Below are 24031 nucleotides of genomic sequence, written 5' to 3'. Positions count from 1 at the left end.
GAAAGGAATACGAAAGCATCATGACTTCCTAACCGGATAGTTTAAGTACCAAACTGAACTCAAAAGAATTATTAGTTTCTATTTTCATTAAAAAACTCACCAATGGCCTGGCTGGTATGGCTCAGTGATTGAGCATTGACCCAGGAACCAAGAGGTCAGTGGTTCAATTCCCAGTCAGGTACATGCCTGGGTTGCAGGCTTGATATGCCCCTTACTGGGGATTGTGCAGGAGGCAGCTGATCAATGTTCCTTTCTCACTGATGTTTCTCTTTTTTTTTTCTCTCTCTCATGGATTTTTTTTTTCTTTCTCATGGATATTTCTATCTCTCTATCCCTCTCTTCCTCGCCCTCTAAAATAATCAATAAAAACAGAAGAAAAAAACCCCTCACCAATGTATTTGTATAGATCCTTTTAGTTATGTTAAGTGCTTTCGTAATAGGCCAAGTAAATTAGTAATTAAAAAACTTTTCATTAATTAAGTCACTGGAATAACATGTTTGCTTCATGTATGTATGCTTCATAAAATTTAGCTTGATTCATAATCCAAGTTATTAAGAGCAAGAAACTGAAGAAAACCAAAGAAATTATTTAGATCTTGATGTACCTTTAAGATGGAAGACAATATGATCTTAGGAACAGAAAAACTGTTGGCAACTTTCATTAGCTCTTTATAGATTTAAAAGTAAAATAGAAGAATGTGTTTATCCATTTTTTTATAAATAAATTAAGCATTCATCAGTTTCTGCTTGGTAAATGTTAGAAACTATCATTATTGTTAAAACACTACATAAAAAAACCCTGAAGATACTAAATTATGATTTATGAAATGGTATTATTACTTGAAAAGTGTGAGAATCAGTTTAATAGTGTCAACAATAAAAATAAAGTTGAAAACAATATACATACTGAAAACTAGTTTCAAAGAATGGGGTTTTCATCTTTCCAAGGTCTCTGAAAAGAGCTGGTATTAATTTTGCAGTAAAATCTAAGAGTTATCATACATTAATTAAATGCCTTTCTCTTGTCCTTATTTTCCCTTTGGGTATTATTCTAGGACTGGCAAAAAGTATTTTCTGCAATGACAAAAATATTCTAAATCTGGTTTGGCCAATATAGTACTCACTACCTATGTGTGGCTGTGGTTACTGAAGAACTTAAAGTGTCGCTAGGTGACTGAGGAACCAGATTTTTATTTTATTTTAAATTGTTACATGTGGCTAGCAGCTAATGAATTGGACAGTGCAGGTCTAAAATCTAATCTAGATTAACAAGAAGCCAATGGATGATCAAGACAATTAGAAGGAGACCTATCCATTCAACAACTAATTAGTAGATACCCAAAACACATTTCGTTCTTGTGTGCATGCGTGTGTGCAAAGCACATCAGTAGAACAGGCAGTACTGCAGAAGGAAATACTACAGAAACTTCTCACACTATAAAAATATTTCTCTCACCTGACAATACAAAATAATACAAAACTCTTAAGAGAATGTTCTTATGCAAAAATCTTCCTATTCTTTGGCAGTAATCATGTGTGTGTCAATGCTTATGTAAAAACAACTATTCTAATACTTTTTGACTATCATTTAAATGCTATTATATTTAAGTTACAAATGGAAGAGTCCTGACTCCTAAAAACATCTCTTAGTAAGCTAAAAACTTTGCTATATTTGAAGTCAGGAAAATGACCAAGTTCACAAAGCATGTCTGTTATAGTAGAACTAAGAATACTTCTGTAGTGTTTAGCCCTCTTAGAGCCAGCCTTTCCCCATCAACTCATGCCCACCACTTACCAGATGCTCTGACTTCATAGATCCTGGCACTTGGCTTTCTTTCTCCTGTCTGTGGGTATATGCAGTGATGAAGAAACTATGAACCTTAGTTAGAGACAGTTTGTAGGTGTTTTAGGAGCCAGGGAAATCAAAGGTAAGAATATCTTCTGATTCACCAGAAGACTGTTTACTTTTTATTACTGCAACTCCAGGAAACAAAACGTTTCAAGGGTGTTTGCATTTGGGAGAACCTGGTTTCATGAGTTATTAACTTATTGTGAAATATAAATTTTAATTCATGTTTAGCAACCCCAACCCACCTTCAAATAGATTTCCAGACTTAGAACTTCAGATCTGACTTTCAAAATTTTAGGAAGAGTACAAAGCCCATTTAGGCAATCTTTTACATTTTTCTTAGTGAGTGCTCCAAAATAAGGAAAATAACCCCAGTGGAAAAGATAAATAAAAACATGCCACAGAAATGTAGAAGGAAAAAAATTATCTAATATTAGTAAAGTGCTGTGAATCTTGCAATGAAATATAAATAATACATAAATGATTAGAAGTAACAGTAAATAATAAAACTCATTTCTAATAGTGACATATATAAAATAAACATGATAGAATGTATATACAGTAATCACCGACAATATGTTGACAAATACACCAAGAATAAACGAGTCCCTTTTATTAATTTCACAATATAGTTGCTAACTAATTACTATCTTTTGTCAATTTAGAAATCTCTAAAGTCTCCCATGTACATTATTAGAACCTCAGCATGCTTTGATAGTTTTCTTTTTCTCACTTTGAGACTGTTCTTCTCATGGCATTTAATTTTAACTTTAAGCTCTGAGTAGATATAATTCAGGATATTTGATAGCCCCTGGGGCCTAAAATTTTGCGGCTATGGATACCTTCTCTGATGACTTCATCTTCAGACCCTAACCATCTAATTCAGAGCCTGATGATAATGTATTAGGTATATAAGGGCTCTTCTTGAATATATATTTTTTAAATGTATACTCTTGCCTTCACTTTAAAAAAAATTTTCTGTGGTGCTATTATGTATAATTAAGAGGGAGAGATTTCTTCTCATCTCATCAAATCACAGTATTCTTTTTTTTTTAAAAAAAAATATTTTTATTGATTTCAGAGAGGAAGGGAGAGGGAGAGATAGAAACATCAATGTAAATTAAAAAAAAAAAAAGAAAAAAAAAAGAAACATCAATGATGAAAATCATTGATCGACTGCCTCCTGCACACCCCCTAATGGGAATTGAGCCTGCAACCTGGGCATGTGCCCTGACTGGGAATCAAACCATGACCTCCTGGTTCATAGGCCGATGTTCAACCACTGAGCCACACTGGCCGGACAAATCACAGTATTCTTAATGACCTTAAATCACTACCTTAGGTCTAGTAATGGGCTAACAGTTTCAAAATGAAAACAGATGCTTTCCCCTCCAATATAACATATATAGTTAATAGTGTGTGCCTGGTTAATGCCTAATGAAGGGAAGGATAATTAAAAAATAAATTATGTTTTTGCCTATTCTTTTTTATCGAATGATCACATAATAAAGTCAGAAAATTTTATGTGAACTTTTACTTTAGGAACATTTGTTAAGACAATGTAAGTTTTAATTGTATTACTACTTCCATCTGCCTGGATGTGTTTTATAGCTAGGCCATTTCTTATCCCAAAAATCCACTCTACTCTCTAGGATTTGCCTTCACAGCAGTTCTATTACTTTCTCAGATTTCTATGCTCACTTATATACAGCATACAATTTTATCTTACAGAATGTTATTAGAAAATATTAGAAAACAGAAAAATACTGAAGAGACATAGCTGTAATTGCTGATATATAATTGTTAAAAAACATTTATAGATCCCCCAATACTGCCAAAACTCATAACTAGGTTCAGGTGTCTAGTTTTTCAATAACTAATGTCCCTTCTCTATCATTTTAAGTGCAATGTGAAGAATCCAAGTGCATTTAAAGATAACATTAAATATAAAGGTCATAAGTTTTTATATTCATAAAGATAATACATGTGAATTATATTATCTTTATGAATATAAAAGACTATTAAAAAAATCAGTACATACTTCCCAAAGACATAATCAGTGATTTAAAAGAGAAGTATGCCATTACATCTGCACTATCCTTCATTTACAAAAAGGAAGCTAAATATTAATGCTTCCGTGATTTGAGGGAATGGGGAGGGGTAGACATTAGCTGTTAGAAACAAATTATTTCATGTGTTTTAGGCTTCTGAGAAATGAATGATATTTACTGCAAAACTTTAGGCCCTAAAATTACTGTGCTGACATTAGACAATAAAACCTTTGCAAATTTTTCAATAAAATGAACATACACCAATTCTTATTTAAATATGCTTTATAGAAAGTAAAAAATTGGATGACAGATACATTGAGAATAACCTTCCTCATATAAAAACTACATGATATAAAATCATTATAGTGACAAATAATGAGCTCTGAAACCGCTTTCTAAATGTAATGAAACTGGGTTGTACAACTACCAAAAGAAGCTGCTGAAGTTAACAGTGGGAGCTATAGGGAAAGGGATGATCATTACTGAATGGAAAATCCTTTTAACTTATATTAAAAAAAAGGACAAAATGAAAAAACATGCTCAAAGAATTTTCAAAGTTTCTGATATCCCATTTTAATTTTGTTGAGTGCACTCCTTCATCCTACTTTGGGATATCACACAGGCTTTGCTGTTAAGAAGTACAATGCTACATCTGTTCAACAGCCATTTCTAAGAAAAGGGCCCCTTCATAATACAAGGCTAAAAAGTAAAAATATCCTTCCATAGTTTAATGAACAGACAGCAAAAAGCATTTTGCCTTAATGTTGGTATTTTTCCCTTAGCAAAAGCAAGATGCTGAGTACTTTTCTCTCACTGTAGGACCAGAGATGTCTGATCCACGTGTCTGTGCACTAGCTAGGTTTGTACTTACTAGCTGTGAGTTGTGGATGCTTTTTCAGATAAATCTCACAGGTTCCAACTGAGGATAACTGTAACATTCCTGGAGTCTGAGATCTGGACAATTGGAGATTCAATGCAGAGTTAAGATAATTTAAAATTTTAGATTTGTGTTGCAAGATAATTCTTATATTGGGATAAAGATTTTCAAGTTTTTAACATGGTTATTATCTTTAAAGGATAAATGCTTATCTAAGAGGAAGAAATACTAAAAAATATTTTATGCCATTAGTTAACAAAACTGTTATTGAAAAGGAGATGCAAGTAAAGCAGCACATAAATAAAATGTCTTTTCTTCAACTAAACTCATCTTTCACTTACAACTTATTGCTGATCTATTTGGACAGCATGAATTTTCATGCCTTTGTGAAAACTAATGAAATATATAGGCTGAAGTCTCTGGCTGGATAACATTTAGCTTAATTTTGTACATTTGAGCTTTTATTATATAAACAAAGCAATAAAACTTCAACAAAATTACAAACAATATTTCCTTATTATAATCTAAGTATCCCATTAAACCAGTGGTTCTCAACCTTCCTAATGCCACGAACCTTTAATACAGTTCATGTTGTGGTGACCCCCAACCATAAAATTATTTTCGTTGCTACTTCATAACTGTAATTTTGCTACTGTTGTGAATCGTAATGTAAATATCTGATATACAGGATGTATTCAGGTGACCCCTGTGAAAGGGCCGATCAACCCCCAAAGGGGTCGTGACAGGTTGAGAACCACTGCATTAAGACAATGTTTTTTGTGTTGTTTTCTTTGAACCAGGCTAGTGCTATCTAATAGAAATAATTCAATCTTGATCAATTTTGGAAAATGGGTCCTTTATTTAGGGACTTCTTTTTCTTGACTATTAACAAGTAATTAGACAAATTATAAAAAGATATAACTGAAATTTTGGGAAGTTCTTTTAAGTACAACTGTATTGTTTATTCTCTTTTTAGATGTGATAAACTACAATATTTGCTGCATTTTTTTTCCATAATGAACTTCTTAAATAGACACTGCAGAACATAAATTTTATGCTTTAATATTCCTTAGTTATTTACCTTATATTTTCCTACCATGGCTAGAAGGAAAACAGCAAATAAGCTTTTTGATTATAAGAATTCAGACACTAGAGTAGGCTGATGGATCACCTCAACCTAATGCAATAACACTGTACTTAGTCCATTGGTGAGGACAGGACTAGCTCCACTGTCCAAGTGCACTGTGGCCACTGTGTCTAAGGGGTTTGTGAAAATACAGCACAGCTCACATCTAAATAAAGCACCCAATGTCTTCCACCTTCCAGAGAGACCATGCATCATCACAAACCTCCTGAGAAATTACTAAGCATTACAGGAGAGATAGCAATTTCATAAATCCTGTCCAAAGCTGGACAGAGTTGTCACTGTTATAGGTAAGTGTTACTCCTGCTTTAAAAAAAAAAAAATCAATGTTTAGAGATATAATTTCTTCTATATACTTGAAAGTAATACTTGAAAGTAATAACTTTAAGGGTATACAGTAAAGGAGAGTGAAAGTTATCACTGTAAAACACCAAAATAATAGCATAAAACAACAGATGCTGAAGAAAAATAAGAAGTAAAACTTCCTTCTAAAAGCTTGGCACCTTTCTAACCCATTTAGAAAACTATATCTGAGTAGGTGGGTGGGTCAGAGACCAGGACTGGGGCAGTAAATAGAGAAGTAAAATAAAAACTTCGTATCTTATAGGATATAATCCTTTAAATAAATAGTTCATAGACTCTTTATGTCCATCTATCTTATTCTACAGGTAAAATTTCCCAATTATTTTAATTTAACCAAGATTAGTTTCACACTCTGTTCTAAAACAGGTGAATCCTTATGTGATTTGTAAAATCAGGGGTTGGGGGTAAGAACCATCCTAAATAGTTTTTGATCTTTTATTGTCAAAACTTTTTATGTTGATTAGTTTGGCTTAGCCTCCTGAAATCTTGCAATGCACTCTACTCAGGTGGTGCTGTCCATTATCACTAATTCTTGCTGCTTTATGGTCATATTAGGCAGAAGCATTCACACTGCGCTTAGATTTCTGTACTTAATGTAAGAATCAGCACAATGCATAAAGTCATTTCTGTGTATATTCTAATACTTCCTTCAAGTACGATTTCTGAGGACAAATGAAAACACTACTAATTTTTAGGTCGATTTTCTTATAAAAATGGAAGTAGGAATTTAAAACCAAACATTTGACTACAATTTATGAAAATTCTGAATTACATTTGGCTTGATTTAAAATTACTAATTTGTATTAATATACAGAAATAAATGAAACCTGAACTTCCAAACAGCATGTACATGAAATAAAATCCTCTTACTTGGTGACCTATCTAAAAACAAAAACAAATTTAAAAATTGACCTAATTTCAGTAATTATTTTGCTTTTAATAAAATGGGCTATGGTGTAAGAAAAAGGCTGGAGAAGAACTTAAATATAATTGGGGACTAAATGCTTGAATTAATACGTAAAGGCAGGCAGAGGCATTTCATTTTCAAATAAATGATATTTTACATTTATGTAGCACCTTATATACTCAAAGTGCTTTACAATCATTATTACTTGACAACCATTCATCAATGTAAATAAACATGGTTTACAATCAAGCTATCAATGAATCTAAACACTTTGATGCAACCAAATACCCAAGAGAATCTGTTCAGTAGCAAATTCTTGGACTAATACATAGAATTAAGAAAAAAATGTAAAAGAGACCTGTCACAACAGCACGTATAAGAAGTCCTTTGCTGATCTTAATGACTGATATTAAGATGTTAAGTATTAGGAATTATTGAGGAATAGAAATGTTTATATTAATGAATAAATAAAACAAGAGATGCAAGTCAACAAGGAAGTTGCCCAAAGGGTAATGCTACCTATTACTTGTAAATATATGAAAAATAGGTCTAAGATATAGAGGGCAATTGAAACTATTAATATCAGCCACACTACCAGATTCTGATCCTCAGTTACTGTGATATTCCAAAATAAGAAACAATTAATGCACTGCCTGACTTTTTTCTCTTCTGTAACTTCCCCCCAATAACCTAACCAATGCATTCACTTCTGCCAGCAACAAGATAGCAAGAAATAATAAAATTCTATGTATTTATGTTTTAAAAATAGTTTCCAAATCTTCAAACAAATTTAATTTCCTATAAAACAACGTGAAAACTAATTTTTTCCCTCTAAATAACTCTACCAGGTGCCATAGGTAAGATCTAATTAGCACCTCTGCCAATATATTTATGTCTTTGCAAAAAGTGCATTTGCCAACCATTCATTTTATATAGTAAATATGCAAGTTATTTGAAGTGCATTTGGAAAACAATTGAGAACACAGATTAATACATCATAAAAAGATTAATTCCCTTTAAACAAAGACATTCTTATAAAGCATGGTAACACAGAGGCACAATAAAGAATATAATTCTTGTATATCAATATTGGCAGAAAATCTAATTCATTACAAAGCCTACATACACCATTGGGGAAAGGACATTTTCATACAAAGAAAAGTACTACACTATTATCCAACACTTTTAATTGGGCATTGAAAAAATTTTTGGCACATGAAAAGGAACTGAAAAGACTACAAAATAAAGGACCAAGAAACTAAAACATCATAGATACGGAGAGACAGTCCTCAGATGAGGAACAACTAAATATTAACATAACATAGAGACAAAAAATAAGCTGGCTGAATTTCCTGAAATGGTGTTATGTGTAACCGAAGTATGTTTTGAATGCAGGATGTTTTTATTCTACTGGCAAGACTTGTCTACCTTGCTGTGGCTGGTTGAACATGGCCTGGGTAAGATCTTCTCGTGCTGGTTGCTTGTCGTTGCCTAGCCAGAAATGACTGCCCTGAACCTGTACTAGCAAGTCTATCTTCAGCCGCCTTTTTATGCAGAGTCATTCCCTATATCACACGGAAAAAAAAGGTAATCAATGAAAAAGTAGTGGAACATACTCTCATAAAAGACAATTTCATCATGCAGATTTTCTTACATTGCATCAGAAGGCACAATTAGAAATGTTAATTCTGCTCATTATAGATTAAAATTTTATAGATATTTCAGTTCCAACAATTAGGTACAAATTTTCCTTTGGAAAAATGAAGAGTTAGTTTTCTGAATAGACAACAACCAAAACAATACATAATAGAGACAGATTTTGGAATATAGTACCGATTCTCAATCACACTTCCCTTTCAAATCAAATGTATGAAGTGATTTTCCAAGAAAAACAGTGCAATTGATTGGTAGCAGTTGATTCACAAGGGGCTGTGGCAATCAGGGCATATTTAGAATGGCAAACCACAAATGCACTTGCTGTTCCTTAAGGTGGAAAGGCACACTAGATTTCATACATACCACCATGCTGTTTTTCTTCACTTCAGGTGGACTTGTATTCTCAAACAACTTAAGAAAAGTTCCTGACAGCCCCAACAGAGCCCAACAGGGAGCAGGGGGTCTTTCTTGAAGACAGGAGGATGGCCTACTAGCTTGGAAGGGAGAAGAGCCATAACTGCTGGGCCCAGAGCACCTTAACCGGAGAAAATAACCTCGGGGGGTGTACTCTAAACACAGAGGAAGAATCACAATGAACAGCCTATGAGGAGATCAGGAAAAGAGTGGTTTTGGTCGTCATTTAATAAGCCAGTGAAGACCCTACACCAGACAAACATGGAGCACTGAGAGCGGCTGTTTAATCTGACCAGTGACTGGATACAAGTAAATGGATGGGAGGAAGCGGAAGGCAACAAGGAGGAAATGAGCAACTGGGAGCCAGGAGGAGGGTCAGGCAGCTAAAGCTAAGCTATACTAAGACTCACAGCCTTCCCAGAATGAAATGGACAAACTGGCACAGAAGGCAGAGACTAAAAGGTAAGTCTTCCGATCACTAGTTAAAACACTGGGCATGGCTTTGCACTTTTAATAGAACTGCAGTCTATCATATATTCCCAAATACATTAATACATGCCTCCATTTTGCCTATGAGACAATCCAGAATAGGTTTTTCACTCAATCTGAAATCAAAGCATTTAAGGATCTGAATCAAACGGACAGAAATCTATTGGTAATCTTTATTCAACTTGGCTACATATAAGGTATCCTCCAAAATGTATACACTAATAGTTGATAGCTCAATTTTGAAAATGAAATGTATTTCAATAAACAATGCCTTTATAATTATTCAAAGTATGTGTATATATTTTTTTGGATACCCAATATATTTATATTTCATTTAAAATATACTCTTTTTTTCACTCTCATATTCCAAGCAACTTATTCAAATTCTTCATACACTTTCAAGACCTCAGTATCCATCACAAAGCCATTCTCTGAGACACTCAATACCTTTTCCCAGCACTTGTCATCTTCACTTCCATTTCGGTTGAAGGAGATGCAGAACTTTCTGAATGTATGTATGAAGCTGTTACTGGCTATATTACCTGAACATTAACTTGTGTTTAGTCTACTCAGTTATTCCTTCACTCTATGAAGAGCTAAAAATTAGGACTATTCTTTAATATTATATCACAGGATAAATAAGTTTAGTTCCATTAGAAACACAATATGTGGAGTCATAAAAATCAATCAAGAATAAGAAATTACTACCCTAACCGGTTTGGCTCAGCGGATAGAGCGTCGGCCTGTGGACTGAAAGGTCCCAGGTTTGATTCCGGTCAAGGGCATGTACCTTGGTTGCGGGCACATCCCCAGTAAGAGGTGTGCAAGAGGCACCTGATCTATGTTTCTCTCTCATCGATGTTTCTAACTCTTTATCCCCTCTCCCTTCCTCTCTGTAAAATATCAATAAAATATATTAAAAAAAAAAGAATATGAAATTACTAATAAGGATTGAGGGCAGAGCTCCAAGATGGCTCTAACTTTTAGGAAGGATATAGAGGAAAGAGAATAGGTGGAGTCAAGACTAGTTCCCAGAGAACTTCCTTAAATATATAACTTTTTCCTATTGTTTAATTTTAATTTTCAAGAAACCTATACTTGTTAACAGTAATAGTATTTTAAACTTACTGATTTCCTCTTTTGTTTTTTTAAATTGTGATAAAATCTTAAATATGTACTTTTAACCAAGGCAAATATAAATGTGGACATGTCATGAAACTGTATTAATTTTAACAAAGATCAAAACATAGAATTAGGAGGCCTGGGACACTAACCTTCAAGACACAGTATCAATTATAACTGTAAAACAGAAATAATGGTATTGTGCCATTAACACAGCTTTAGTGTTGAAGAGGATTGCTGAAAGGAATCTGGCTTAATTTCCTTTCTTAAGCAACTAACAATTAAAGGCAGAAAGCGGTCTTACTGAAGAGAAGAACAAAGAAGAAAAAAATGACAAAAAGTATTGAAAAGAGTACAATATTCTCTAAAAACCACAACTATTTATATCCAGAAAATCATATTAAAGCAGAATGTGATGAGCATTTATTTTCCCCTGCAATACATTCAAAGTTTTTTTTGTGTGTGTTGGAAATCCAATTTCAAAACTTCCAGTTGTTCAGGGTCTATCAATCATAAACATGTTTTAAACCCTATGAGATAGTTAAATTACACTCAGTATAAGTACCATTCATGCAAAGTCCCACAAAACAAAAGCTACTGCTTCAGTATTTAGATATTACTAAAGTCCCTTTCCTCTAGAAGAACATGGTTCTAAGAGACAGAAATCAAACTGTCATTTATCTTTCTATTCTCTAAGGATAATGATATGTTCAAAATATCCTAACCATGCATCTGATGGTTCTCACATCTGCTTTTCAGTCCCAAGATCAGCATTAGGTTTTGTTAGTGTGTGTTAGGATCGTATTACTTTCAGATTCCTTTGGCAGAATTACTTCTACAGTAAAGGGCATGTAATAAGTATTACATATTCACTGAACTTTACAATATGTTTACAGGTATTCTTTTCTTACCATATTGTACCAGGCACTAACAATATATTTTTCTTCCATCTCTCTTTGACTCTTTGTTTTCTCATATTCTTTCTAAAATACAAGCACATGTAAACATGAAAAGCAATTCAATATCAATAGTCACAATTTACTCTCTAATTTAATGGAGACAACCACATATAGTAAGGCTTCTAGAAAAAAAAATAAAAAAATGAAATATCTTATTGTCTAGTACAGTGAACTACCTCTAATGAATGGAACATTCGGTCCCGTTCCTGCAGCTGATTTTTAAGAGCTTGTATTTCGGGTGCTGCTCCTTGATTTTGTTTAGGATCTAAAGTGCGGATAACCTGTAAAAAGTAATAAAAGAAAATATTTACAAGTCTCAAACTGAAAGAATGTAACAGCTAAGAAAGCACTTATTTAAAAAACGAAAGATAAACCTTATGAAAATGAAAGCTATCGTACAAAGATACTTTAAAATTTGAATGTATGAAATAATATTCAATTATTGCAACTTTTAATTATATAAAACTTCTTAATTATGTAAAAGAATCAATTATAAGAAGCCATTTTTGCTTAAAATTAATAAATTTTACTACAGTAAACACTACTGACAGCTATTTAGCCTTTCCCTTTCCTCTGATTTGGTTCAGCTAGCCCTTTGCCTCTGACCAGACGGGTACTTAGAAAGAGGTCCTGATGGTTTAGGCTGTCACCGTGATCTATCTCTTCTGTCAGTGGCGTGGGTTAGGCATGGGTACATGATGCAATTCTAGCTAGCCAACTGGAGGTCTTCTGGGAAAGTCTTTTTGCTTTTTGGCCCAGTACTTTTAGCATCAAAAATAGGCAAGCCTATAGAAAACTTGAAAGAGCAGAACAATAAAAATCCAGATCACCAATTACTGCACTGCCACATCTGACCCCTCCCCCTTCCCGCCGCCACACACACACACACACACACACACACACACACACACACACACACCCACGCTTGCTCGTTTGGGGGACTACTTGAAAGCAATCCACCGACCTCATGGCATGTAACCCTTAAACACGTCAACATGCATCTCTTTTGACTAAGGACATTCTTCTACATAATCACAGTAAGATTATCATCTGTAAGACAATATTTCTACAAATCATCAATCACTATTCGGGCCACATCCACATTTCCACAGGTGTTTCCAAAATGTCTTTTCAAACTGCCCTTCTGCCCCTGATCTAGGATCCAAAGATTAATGTATTACATTTGGTCCTTAGGTGCCTTTTGGCTTTTAAAAATCACAACAGCCTCTTATGCTCCCCCTAAACTCTAATGCCTATTTTTGTTTTTCATAACATTGACTTTTATCCCAAATTCTGAATTTATTTGATGATTTTCTGAAAGTGTTATTTAACTGGTTCTAATACCCTTATTTTCCTTGGGAACTGAAAGGTAGGACTAGAAGATTGCTTAGATTCAGGTCAAGTATTATTGGCAATGATACTCTATCAGGAGGCACAAGATGTTGGTTGTCCTACCATTAGTGGAGGTAATTCTGATTACTACTTAATGTGGTGACTGCCACTTATTTCCTATATAAAGGTTCATTTTCCTTTGGTACTTCTTGTTCTCCTCCTGATGCTCTGCATGAGAAGTCACTGTACCTGCATTTTGAGAAGTCAGTGGAACATTATCGGAAAGTGAATTGAGATGTCCATGAATGCATACTTACACTTTTAGCTTTCTCTAAATATTTCTTATATCGTTCTTCCATTTGCTTCATTTCCTCTTCTTTCTTCCTTAAAGCTTCCTGTAACTCTTCAATTTTTAAGGCTACAGATGAGACAATAAAAAAAAAATTTTTTTAGATTGTAACAACTTTAAAAACATTTCAACTAACAGTAAGTAGTTAATAGCTTTGAGATGGATCTATTCCTATATTTTTTTTAAAAATTCATAATTTTTTTACAAAAAGCTTTTCTTATAAACAAAAACTCTACTATGAAACCACTCAAATTAAAAAAGATCCATTGTGGATGGATGGATACACAAAATGTGATATGCATATATATACAATAGAATATTATTCAGCCTCAATTCTGATACATGCTACAACATGGAGACATTATACTAAGTAAAAATGAAAGACTTTATGCTAAGTGAAATAAGCCAGACATGAAAGGACAAATATTATGTTTCCAGTGGTATGAATGGGAATACTTAAAAGAGTGAAATTCACAGAGACAGTAGAATAGTGATTACCAGGGGCTAAGGATACAGAGCTTCAGTTTGGGATAAAAAAAGTTCTGGAGATGATGGTAGTTGCACAACATCACTACACTGGACAATTGAGTGACTGCACAACAATATGAATATACTTAATGCCACTGAACTGTATACCTAAAATGGTTAAAATGGTATGTTATGTACATTTTACCACAATGAAAAAAAGTAAAACTCTATGTTTTACTTCACTTTCCACAGAAAAGAATGAAGTCAAACTACAAATATATGTAAGTTTAAAAAGAAGTAAAACTTTGACTTATATTCAACTATATTACAAAAGAACTAATTTAATAAAGTATTCATTATCCCTCACAGTTAATGAATGAAAAACACAACTATAATTAGAAATTTAAGAAATACTGTGAAGATGACTATATATATATATACACATATATGTATATATATATATATATATATGTATGTATATATAAAAGATATATATATTTTTTAAAAAATAAAGCAAATTCTTTAAAATAAGGCCTATTTCTAAAATAAACAATTTTATATAAACTCATCACTAGGGTGAAGTAAGGCTAACTAATTTAACACTATGCTAGTTAGAAAAAACTCACAGCTGTTGTTAAATCTTGGTTCGAGGTCTTCAATAATGGCTCTTTTCTTCTGCAATTCATTATTGGCTTCATGTAGTTTCTCTCTGTAACAAAATATATAACTGTGTCACCTACTACTGTTCAAATGAAAAATGTAAGTTCTTTATTCATGGGATTCAGTTGCACAGCTCATAGTGCTATAAAACAAAGATGAGTCTGGCCGGTGGTGCTCAGTGGTTGAGTCAACCTATGAACCAGGAGGTCACGGTTCAATTCCTGGTCAGGGCACATGCCCCAGTTGTGGGGTTGACCCCCAGTAGGGGGCGTGCAGGAGGCAGCTGATCAATGATTCTCTCTCAGCATTGATGTTTCTATCTCTTTCTTCCTCTCCCTTCCACTCTGAAATCAATAAAAATATATTTAAAAAAAAAGAATACTTAAAACAAAAATGAAAAGACAAATCCAACATCAATTTAACAGATTTTTAAAAAATAAGTTAATCTTAGAGTTTGAAATAGTAGTCGCTTTTGCCCCACTCTGCACAAGAGGGTACAAAGAACTTCATGATGTTTATATTTTTCCTAGGAAAAAGGGTATTATAAAAATTAAATTTAAAACTTTGCTGAGGTTTTACAATGCAAAAACTTCTTGCAAAAAAGTTGATGTTCTAAAAATAAGGAGAGAACACTATGCCAATAGAAAAAAAAGATATATGCAACTACATGGATAGATATCACAGACTGCTGAACACAGAAAGTCAGACCAAATAGGGCAATAATGAATGATTACATTTATATGAAGTTCAGAAAATTTAAAAATTTAGGAAAAGTGATTGAGATTAGCACAGTGGCTACTTTAGGGATGTAATCAATCAATTACAAGGGACAAGGATAAATCCTGGTGGGTTGCTGCAAACATTCTATATGTTGATATGGGTTACCTATGTATGTAGGAAAACATTCATTAAGCTGTTTGTAGACTTAGGGACTTAGGATTTGTGTATTTAAGTTATATTCCAATACATGTGTAAAAAAAATGAATTAACAAAAAGAAACTTTGTTCCTGGCATTTATATGTGTAATTCTCCTTATACAGTATTTAGTGTGGCACTCTATAATATGAAAGAAAAAAGGCTGCCAAAATACAGAAAAATAGAAAATAGAATACTTTGTTTTCTCTATTTCTACTCTTTTAAATGCATAATCCTATATAATAAAAGGGCAATATGCAAATAGACCAAACAGCAGAACAACCAAACAACCAATCAAAGCATAATAGGCTAATGATACACTAAGGCTGCCCAACCGTTTGCTATGACATGCACTGACCACCAGGAGGCAGATGCTCCAACCGGTAGGTTAGCTTGCTGCTGGGGTCCGGCTGATTGGGACTGAGCAAGATGGGCCACACACACTCTGGAGCTCTCCTGCAGTCCCTCCCCAGCCTGATCTTGCACCGGTGGGGTCTCTCAGCCTGGCCTGCACCCTTTTGAAATCTGGGATCCCTCGGGGGATGTCGGACAGGCGGTTTCAGCCTGATCCCGCAGGCCACTCCCCTTGGGAGGGCACCAGACTCAAGGCTCATGGCTGGCAAGTGCTGCTGTGGCAGCGCGAGCCTCTCCTGATCGGGACTGATTGGGTGTGAGCCTGTGGCAGGCACAGTGGGGCCGGGATCAGCGGAAGCGGCAGGTAGGAGCTGCAGGCAGTGTTGGACTGCAGGTTTCAACCTGACCCCTGCAGGCCACCCAGAGGGACCCCACCCACGCACGAATTCGTGCACCAGGCCTCTAGTATATTAATAAATATTTTTCAACAATTTATTGAAGGTATCACACACACACACACACACACACACACACACACACACACACATACATAACAGCGTGGAACTAAATTAAGTTTACAGTTGTATGTGAAACAGAGTTTATTCTTGTATTATTATTTATTACTAGGTGCCCAGTGCACAAATTTGTGCACCTTGAAAGGAACTGTGGGCCGCGAGGCTGCAGTGGACACGGGCGGGGGGGGGTGGGGGTGTCTTGGCCCATCCTCCGTGCCCCCGCCTGGCCCCTCCCGCTGCAGCCCCTGGTCCCGCCTGCCGGCAGCCCCACTCCTGCTGCTGCTGCTGCTCCCATGAGCTGACAGCGCCGGCCCCACTCACACCCGCTGATGGCGTGGAGTGATTGGGGCTGGCGCCAGCACTGGGTGCAAGCGGCACCAGCAGCAGGTGGAAAAGCCTTGAGGGGCGATCAGAGCCTTCCCTCGCAGCCCGGCTTTGTCCAGAAGGTTGTTCGGAAGCATGTCCCGTCTAATTAGCATATTATACTTTTATTATTATAGATTATTATAGATTGTATTGTTTTCTATATGAACAACTGTAATCCTACTTTTGCCCCACCCTGCACACACACACACACACACACACAAACATATATAGTTTGGTTACCCATCCCAGAGGTAACCAAACCTCAGAATTTTAATCATTCTCATGACTTTTGTGACAGGCCTTTGTATTCCTATAAAATGTATTGCTTAATTTTGCCCAATTTTTACATTATACAATACTTATACTGTATGTATCGTTCTGTGACTTCCATATTTTACTTAATATTATGTTCTTGTGATTCATCTATGTTGTGTTAGTCCTAGTTTACACATTTTTACCCCTGTATAATGTCCTATTGTTGAAATTACCTTACTCTATCATTTTACAATTGGTATTATTTTTTGACTGATTGATTTTGTGAGATTTTTTGTTCTACTTACTTATGCATTCATTGGTTGCTTCTTTTTAAATTGATTTCAGAGAGAGAAAAGGAGAGAGAAATAGAAACACTGAAGAGAGCAAAACATCGATAGGCTATCTCCTGTAAGCCCCCTACTGGGGATTGAGCTCACAACCCTGGCATGTGCCCTGACAGGGAATCGAACTGGTGACCTCCTAGTACATGGGTCAACAGTTAACCATTGAGCCACATTGGCCAGGCCATTAGTTGCTTCTTGTATGTGCCCTGACTGAAGATTAAACCTGCAACCTTGATGTATTGGGAATGATACTCAAACCAACTGAGAAACCTGGCCAGGGCATTAGCAGTATTTGTATTGTTTCTACTTTTCTGTGATTATAAACAAGTAGAGGCCTGGTGCACAAATTCATGCATGGGTGGGGTCCCTCAGCCTGGCTGCTGATGAGGGCTGACTGGGGGTGTAGGGGGGGCGGGGGGGCAGCCGGCCGGGACTGCGGGAGGTTGGCTGTGGGAGCACACTGACCACCAGGGGGCAGCTCCTGCATTGAGGACCTGCCCCCTGGTAGTCATTGTGCATCACAGCAACCGATCAACCGGTCGTTTGGTCACTTAGGCTTTTATATATATAGATGATCTTCCATATTTTCCTCTACATGTCCTCTGGTACATATGGACAACAGCATTGCTAGGAATCTAGGGCAGCGATTTTCAACCACTATGTTGCAAGAATTTTTAAAACATGAAATACCTGACTAGTCAAGGGCACTGACCTCTTTTCCCTTAGGTTGTCAAATAAAAATATGACAACAGCCAACACAACAATAGCCTTCCAGTGTGAATGCCTTGTCTTGAACCATAAATATATAGCTCATATAATAGAGTTGCATAATAAGGCTATGTGTGGTTGGTTACTTCTTGGTACCAGAAATCCTTGTAAGTATATGCATCTGATTTTTTAAAAAGTCACTATGGAGCAAAAAGAGTAGGTAATTACCATTATTATTTTGGGGGTAAATCAATAAAATTTATATATTTTTTTTGTCAGATGGGCAAAAATGAATTTTTTGGTGTGCTGCAGATTTTCAGTAATTAGTTTATGTGTGCCACGAGATGAAAAAGGTTGAAAACTGCTGGTCTAGAGCACATATAGGGGAGTGGAACTGATAGGTCACAGAATATGTTCATGTTTTTTACTAAGTAAACTGCTACATACTCCTGCGAGCAATGGTGAGAATTACCGTTGCTCAACATCTCTGGCAATACTCAGTGTGTCTGATTCTTAAATTTTACCAATTTGGTGTGTGTAAAATGGTCTCCATTGTCACTTTAAATGTGTATAAAATTGACCATCATTTAAGATGTCTATGGTCCCTGTGTCTTCCCAAAGATATGATGAAGTCCTAATACCCAGTACCTACGGATGTGACATTTGGAAATAGAGTCTTTGCAGATGTAATTAGTCAAAATGAACTCATACTGGACGAGGGTGGGCCCTAAATCCAATGATTGGTATCCTTGAAAGTCCCAAGAAGGCACAGACCTACGGAGAGAATGCCATATGGAAATAAAGATAGAGATTGGAGTGATGCACCTACAAGCCAAGGAACACCAAGGATTGCTGGCAGCCACCAGAGATATGAGAGGGGCATGGAACAGATTCTCTTAGGACTTACAGAAGGAACCAATCCTGTTGACACCCTGATTTCAGACTTCTGTTAGAGAATAAAATTCTATTGGTTTTAGCCCCCCGCAGTTTGTGGTAATTTGTTATAGCAACCACAGGAAATGAATACAGGTCTCATCTCTAATCAATTCTTTTAATGATGATTTTTACCTTGTAAATGACTAAACACAAAAAATGGTCAGACCATAATTTTATGAAACAACTGGTATTCTCTTTTTGCCAATAAAGGAATGGGAAGAATTCAGTACTAAATCCTGACTCTAGGTAACCTTACAATGGCTGGGAGGTAACATTTTCTGTTCTAATACATTAAAAATCTGCCTATTGTTAGACTTGCTAGCAAGTATCAGTTGCAAGGAGCATCTCACCTTCCCCACATTAAAAAAAAAAAAATTTAGCATGAGGTAAGGTGCCAGACTACAGAATGTCTTTCCAGTATCAACAGAACAAGTAAAAATTATCTACTGAGGATATCTGTTTTACTATAGTGCAACACTAACATTCTAACAGGTTAACAACTCATGGTCACTCTGCACTCAATGTTTGCAAGGAGAGATGTTTGCTAGAAAGTGACAGGAAGGATTAAATTTGTTACTGGGTGTGAGAAAAATCATAAAACATTCCTAACATTGTCAACCTCAGATAAAGATAAAGATGGATGAAAATTTCTTCCTTATGAGAAAACAAATGTAATATTTTGAAATTTATTTCACCATTTAGATTAAAAAGCCATGTTCTGATATATCTGAAATTCAAGGAAATGTTTGATAGTCTGCTACTGATAAACCTTATAATACTTTTTTCAAAAATTTACTTAAAAGGGATGATTCAGGTCAGAGGAAGAGCAGCAGGAGAGATCCCCTTGGTCTCTCCCCTTGAAGTTTCAGCAATTTGAACAGCTATAACTCAATAAAGGAATCCCCGCTCAATGTACAGTCATGCCTGAGATCCGCACATTGAAGCATTAAAGGTGGGCCAGCAGGAACAAACTGGGTAGGCTGGAAGGCAGAAGGAAGATGAGCCACTCAGCCCCGCAGCTGGGAGCTAACTGTGGGGCTCAACCTGGAGAGGGGAGGAACCCAGTTGTGGCTGGTGCTAGCTTCAGCCAGGAGAAGCAGAGAGACTCGGTGGAACGAGCAGCATGAGCTGAGGCTGAGTCAGAGACTGGGGGAAGGACACAACACGGGGTGCACCTGTGCCTCTTGGGTGGCCGGAATTCTAGACTGAGAAACAAAGCCACAAAGGCCTGCTGCCTCATAAACTCTATCCTCCCATCTCCTTTGGTGTCATGTTGCGGAGTACATTACCTGAAAACCCGAAAACTGGTACTACAGAATCATGATTTTCCCGGAGCAAAGGGTGTACTCTGTGACTGGTCCCAGGTCAGGGCAAAGGGAGACCCCCGCAGAGGTTCAAGGTCACCATTACCAAGAGGGCAAAACAAAGAAGGCAACAGAGTTCCCCCAGGCCACCCAACCCACACGCATTGTGGCTACACTGATGGCAGCCAGAGACACTGCAGGGTCAGCACTGGAATTTCCCAGAGCTAAAAAACTTGTGATTTAACACCACCTACTGGAAAATGATAGAAAGACCTCTTTGTATTAATCTGCTAGAGAGGTGCCACTCAAACAGATGCCTAGACAGAGAAGGAATTTATCGAATACCATGAATAACCAAGGTAGCAAGGAAGCTCAGAAAGACAATGAGAAATCTCCACAAAGCAACCTTAAACACAAGGAAATATGTGATATAAATGACAGACAATTCAAGATTGCAGTTCTGAAAATATTCAATGAAATGGGAGAAAATACAGACAGGCAATTTATTGCACTCAGAAAAAGAAATTAATGAACAAAACAAGTATTTTACCAAAGAGACTGAAATTTTAAGAAAGAACTGAACAGGAATTCTAGAGATGAAGAACTCAATAAAAGAGGTAAGAAATGAACCAGTGAGCCGTGTATAGAGCATTGGCCTATAGACTGAAGGATGCCGGGTTCTATTCCAGTCAAGGGCAAGTGCCCAGGTTGCAGGCTCAATCCCCAGTAGGGGCTGTGCAGGAAGCAGCCGATCAATGATTCTCTCTCATCAATGATGTTTCTCTCTCTCTGTGTCTCTGTCTGTCTCTCCTTCTCCCTTCCTCTCTGAAATTAATAATAATAAAAAATGAACCAGTGAGCATAGGAAATGGAGTGAAGCAAATGGGAGGAAAGAATTAGTGATATCAAAGATACAAATCTAGAAATTATTCAGAAGGAAGAAGAGAGGGATTTGAGCATTAAAAAAAATGAAAGAAAACACTCTGATTCCACCAGAAAGAGCAATATGATAATAGGTATTCCAGAAGAAGAGAGGGACAAGGGAAAGAAGAGCCTATTCAGACGAAGAAGTGACGAGAACTCCCCACACCTATGAGAAGAGCTAGTTCCACGAATCCAAGAGGCAAACAGAACACCTAATGACTCAAACCAAAGAGGTCTTCTCCAAGGCATACTATATTAAAACTGTCAAAAATTAATGACAAAGAAAGAATTCTCAAGGCAGTCAGGAAAAAGAAGAAAGTAACCTATAAAGGAAAACCCACTAAGTTATATTTAACTTCTCAGCAGAAACTCTACAAGCCAGACAGAGTGGAACCAAATAGTCACACTACTGAAAGAAATTACCAGCCAAGAATAATATATCCAGCAAAGTTATCCTTTAAATATGAAGGAGAAGTAAAAGCCTGGAATCTCATTTGAAAACAGTTCTAAAGCAGTCATTGTTCCAATTTGAGGATCTTTGGTGGAGACGACCCTTTAGACACTCTTCATATACATCTTGCAATGTTCTATATCTTCAAGGGATACCCAAGCCATTGCCTAAACACTGTGTAACCACCTAATATAAAACACTTATGTTTCACTGGGTAATATAAGAATAAGCCTCAATAGCTTTTATACTTACAGATGTTCTTCAAGTTTCTTTTTTAGAAGAACTGACTGAAAATGGAAAATAAAAAAATAATTTATTACTTAACATTTCATAACTAATAGTTATTTTGTAAAACTTAAGCTCATAGTATTACCTAACTCTGAGTGAGCCCTCAGTCATCTCTCTGGTCAAAGAGCTCAAAACACATAATGTACCAAGTTTATTTCCCTTTGATAAGGGAGAGAGCAGCCCATAAGTAACAGCAAGCAGTATAAAATACCCAGAAACTGCATCTCTGAATTACCTATTTATAGTTGGGCGGGGGGGCGGGGGGGGGGGGGGCGGGGGGAAGCCACTTATGTAGACCTAATAATATCCCTGGACTCAGCAGGCAGGTAGAACTCTAATAATAATAGACTTTCCATAAGACATTTTTTATATTGTTTCCCTTGCATCATGATAAAGTCTGGGATCAATTTCCATAAATACTTAAGACTTATTTGATCAGTGATTTACAAATAGGCACATATTGCAAATAATTTACATGATGGTATGGGAATATGAAGGATAATATATACACAGAATTTAACATGCTAGAGAATGCAGCTTTGATGGGGTATTTTTTTAAAAATCCTGAAAAGCAGGAGATCAGAATTGACCTAAAAATAATCAAATAGTAAGTGGCATTTATATAGGACCCTTAGGTTTCATAAACTTAACACTTGTAAGGTACATATTAATTAGTGAATTCCATGAAACACTCTGAGGTAAATGGTTACATAATTAATTCAGTCAAACACAATTAATATAGGCTTATTAAACAAATTGTTCAATCAATCAATAGCAGTGACAAGGAGAAAAAACTCCACACACTAAGTTCTTTGATTTCAGTCACTTTATTCGATAACGCCTACAGTACCTATTTAATCAAATCCATTCTAACACAACTCTGGAATATTTAAAATTCACTTCTTTGTACAGTATATTAACTATAGCTAGATCAGTGGACCATGAAGTCCTCCATCACTGCTTCCCTCAAACATAAAAAAGATAATAACCCTATTAATTTCCTATTATGCTTGTTCCTTCCTCAGTACACAGGGTAAAATGAAAATACTTCCTAAATACCTTAAACTTTAATTTTTCACTTATGTTGTAATTAGGCTCTACAAAATTAATTTTAACTCTGAGAAAATATATAATAAAATAATGATTTAATGAGTGGTTAATATGTCAAGCACTGCACTAAAGCATGTCATATACATTGTCCCATGTTAACCTCACAACACTGAGTAACAGTAACCCATCTTATAGCTTAAGAAGGTAAGGCTGGGGAGATATTCAAGCTTTCAAGTGGCAGATATCTTTTCAGTATCTTAACTGTAAAGTGCATAAACCTATAAGGCAAGTAATATTGGTATGTCCATTTTGCATAAAATCCCGTAATTTAAAATTTTAATACCATCAACTATAATGGCAGATAATATATAAATAATAAAATTGCTCAATATAGAGAAATGAATAGGAAGCCATACTTACAATAGCCTTGAGCAGAAACCATGCCAAGAGACAGAGAGGACATATTAGTATGAAGCAAACACAGCAGCCAATAGAAGGAATGATTTAGTAATTCATGAACAGAAGTAAAAGATATGCATTTTTTTTTCAAAAATGTACATTTTTCTTTCTTCTATGGTCTCCTCATCCTGTCTTGTTCTCTGGAGTTTTATACACTGTGGCTAGCTCAAATTATCCATATGACTGGATATAACAATGCTTTTCTGCTTCCAAGCTAAAAATAAATGACATAAAAATAATAATAAAAATATGCAAACCATCCTACTCTAACTTAGGGTTACTGCAATAAGTAGAAATTATGTTGTTCTTCAGAGGGGACCAATCCCATTTGGCAGGTAGTTCTATGTATTATATATTCCTGAGATGCAACACTGTGGGTTAGTGAAAGAGAAGATGAAAGCAGCAAAAGTCTGTTGGGGGAAAGAACCACATATCCTGCACCACACTACTTCTCTAAACCATTTTGAGGCATATCATCAGAATAAGGAAAGTTTCAAATGGAGTATTTCCTAGATGTAGACA

The 24031-nt window shown here is 35.8% G+C and overlaps 1 protein-coding gene across 2 annotated transcripts in view; it reads right to left on the bottom strand.

The window, feature by feature from the left end:
- Positions 1 to 6228: 6228 nt before the first annotated feature.
- The window catches only part of HOOK3 (hook microtubule tethering protein 3), a 92962-nt gene continuing 75159 nt past the window's right edge, over positions 6229 to 24031 (bottom strand). For both annotated transcript variants that reach the window (XM_036299250.1, XM_036299251.1), the window contains exons 17-22: positions 21965 to 21999; positions 14607 to 14689; positions 13481 to 13581; positions 12008 to 12112; positions 11784 to 11855; positions 6229 to 8756 (exon numbers count right to left, since the gene is read on the bottom strand). In XM_036299250.1, the coding sequence (XP_036155143.1) occupies positions 8616 to 8756; positions 11784 to 11855; positions 12008 to 12112; positions 13481 to 13581; positions 14607 to 14689; positions 21965 to 21999 (537 nt within the window). In that variant the 3' untranslated portion in view covers positions 6229 to 8615. The remainder of the gene's footprint in view (positions 8757 to 11783; positions 11856 to 12007; positions 12113 to 13480; positions 13582 to 14606; positions 14690 to 21964; positions 22000 to 24031) is intronic.

The sequence above is a fragment of the Myotis myotis genome, unplaced genomic scaffold, assembly GCF_014108235.1.
Source record: "Myotis myotis isolate mMyoMyo1 unplaced genomic scaffold, mMyoMyo1.p scaffold_m19_p_3, whole genome shotgun sequence".
In the NCBI taxonomy this organism is placed as follows: Eukaryota; Metazoa; Chordata; class Mammalia; order Chiroptera; family Vespertilionidae; genus Myotis; species Myotis myotis.
This window is presented reverse-complemented; position numbering and strand designations above follow the sequence as displayed.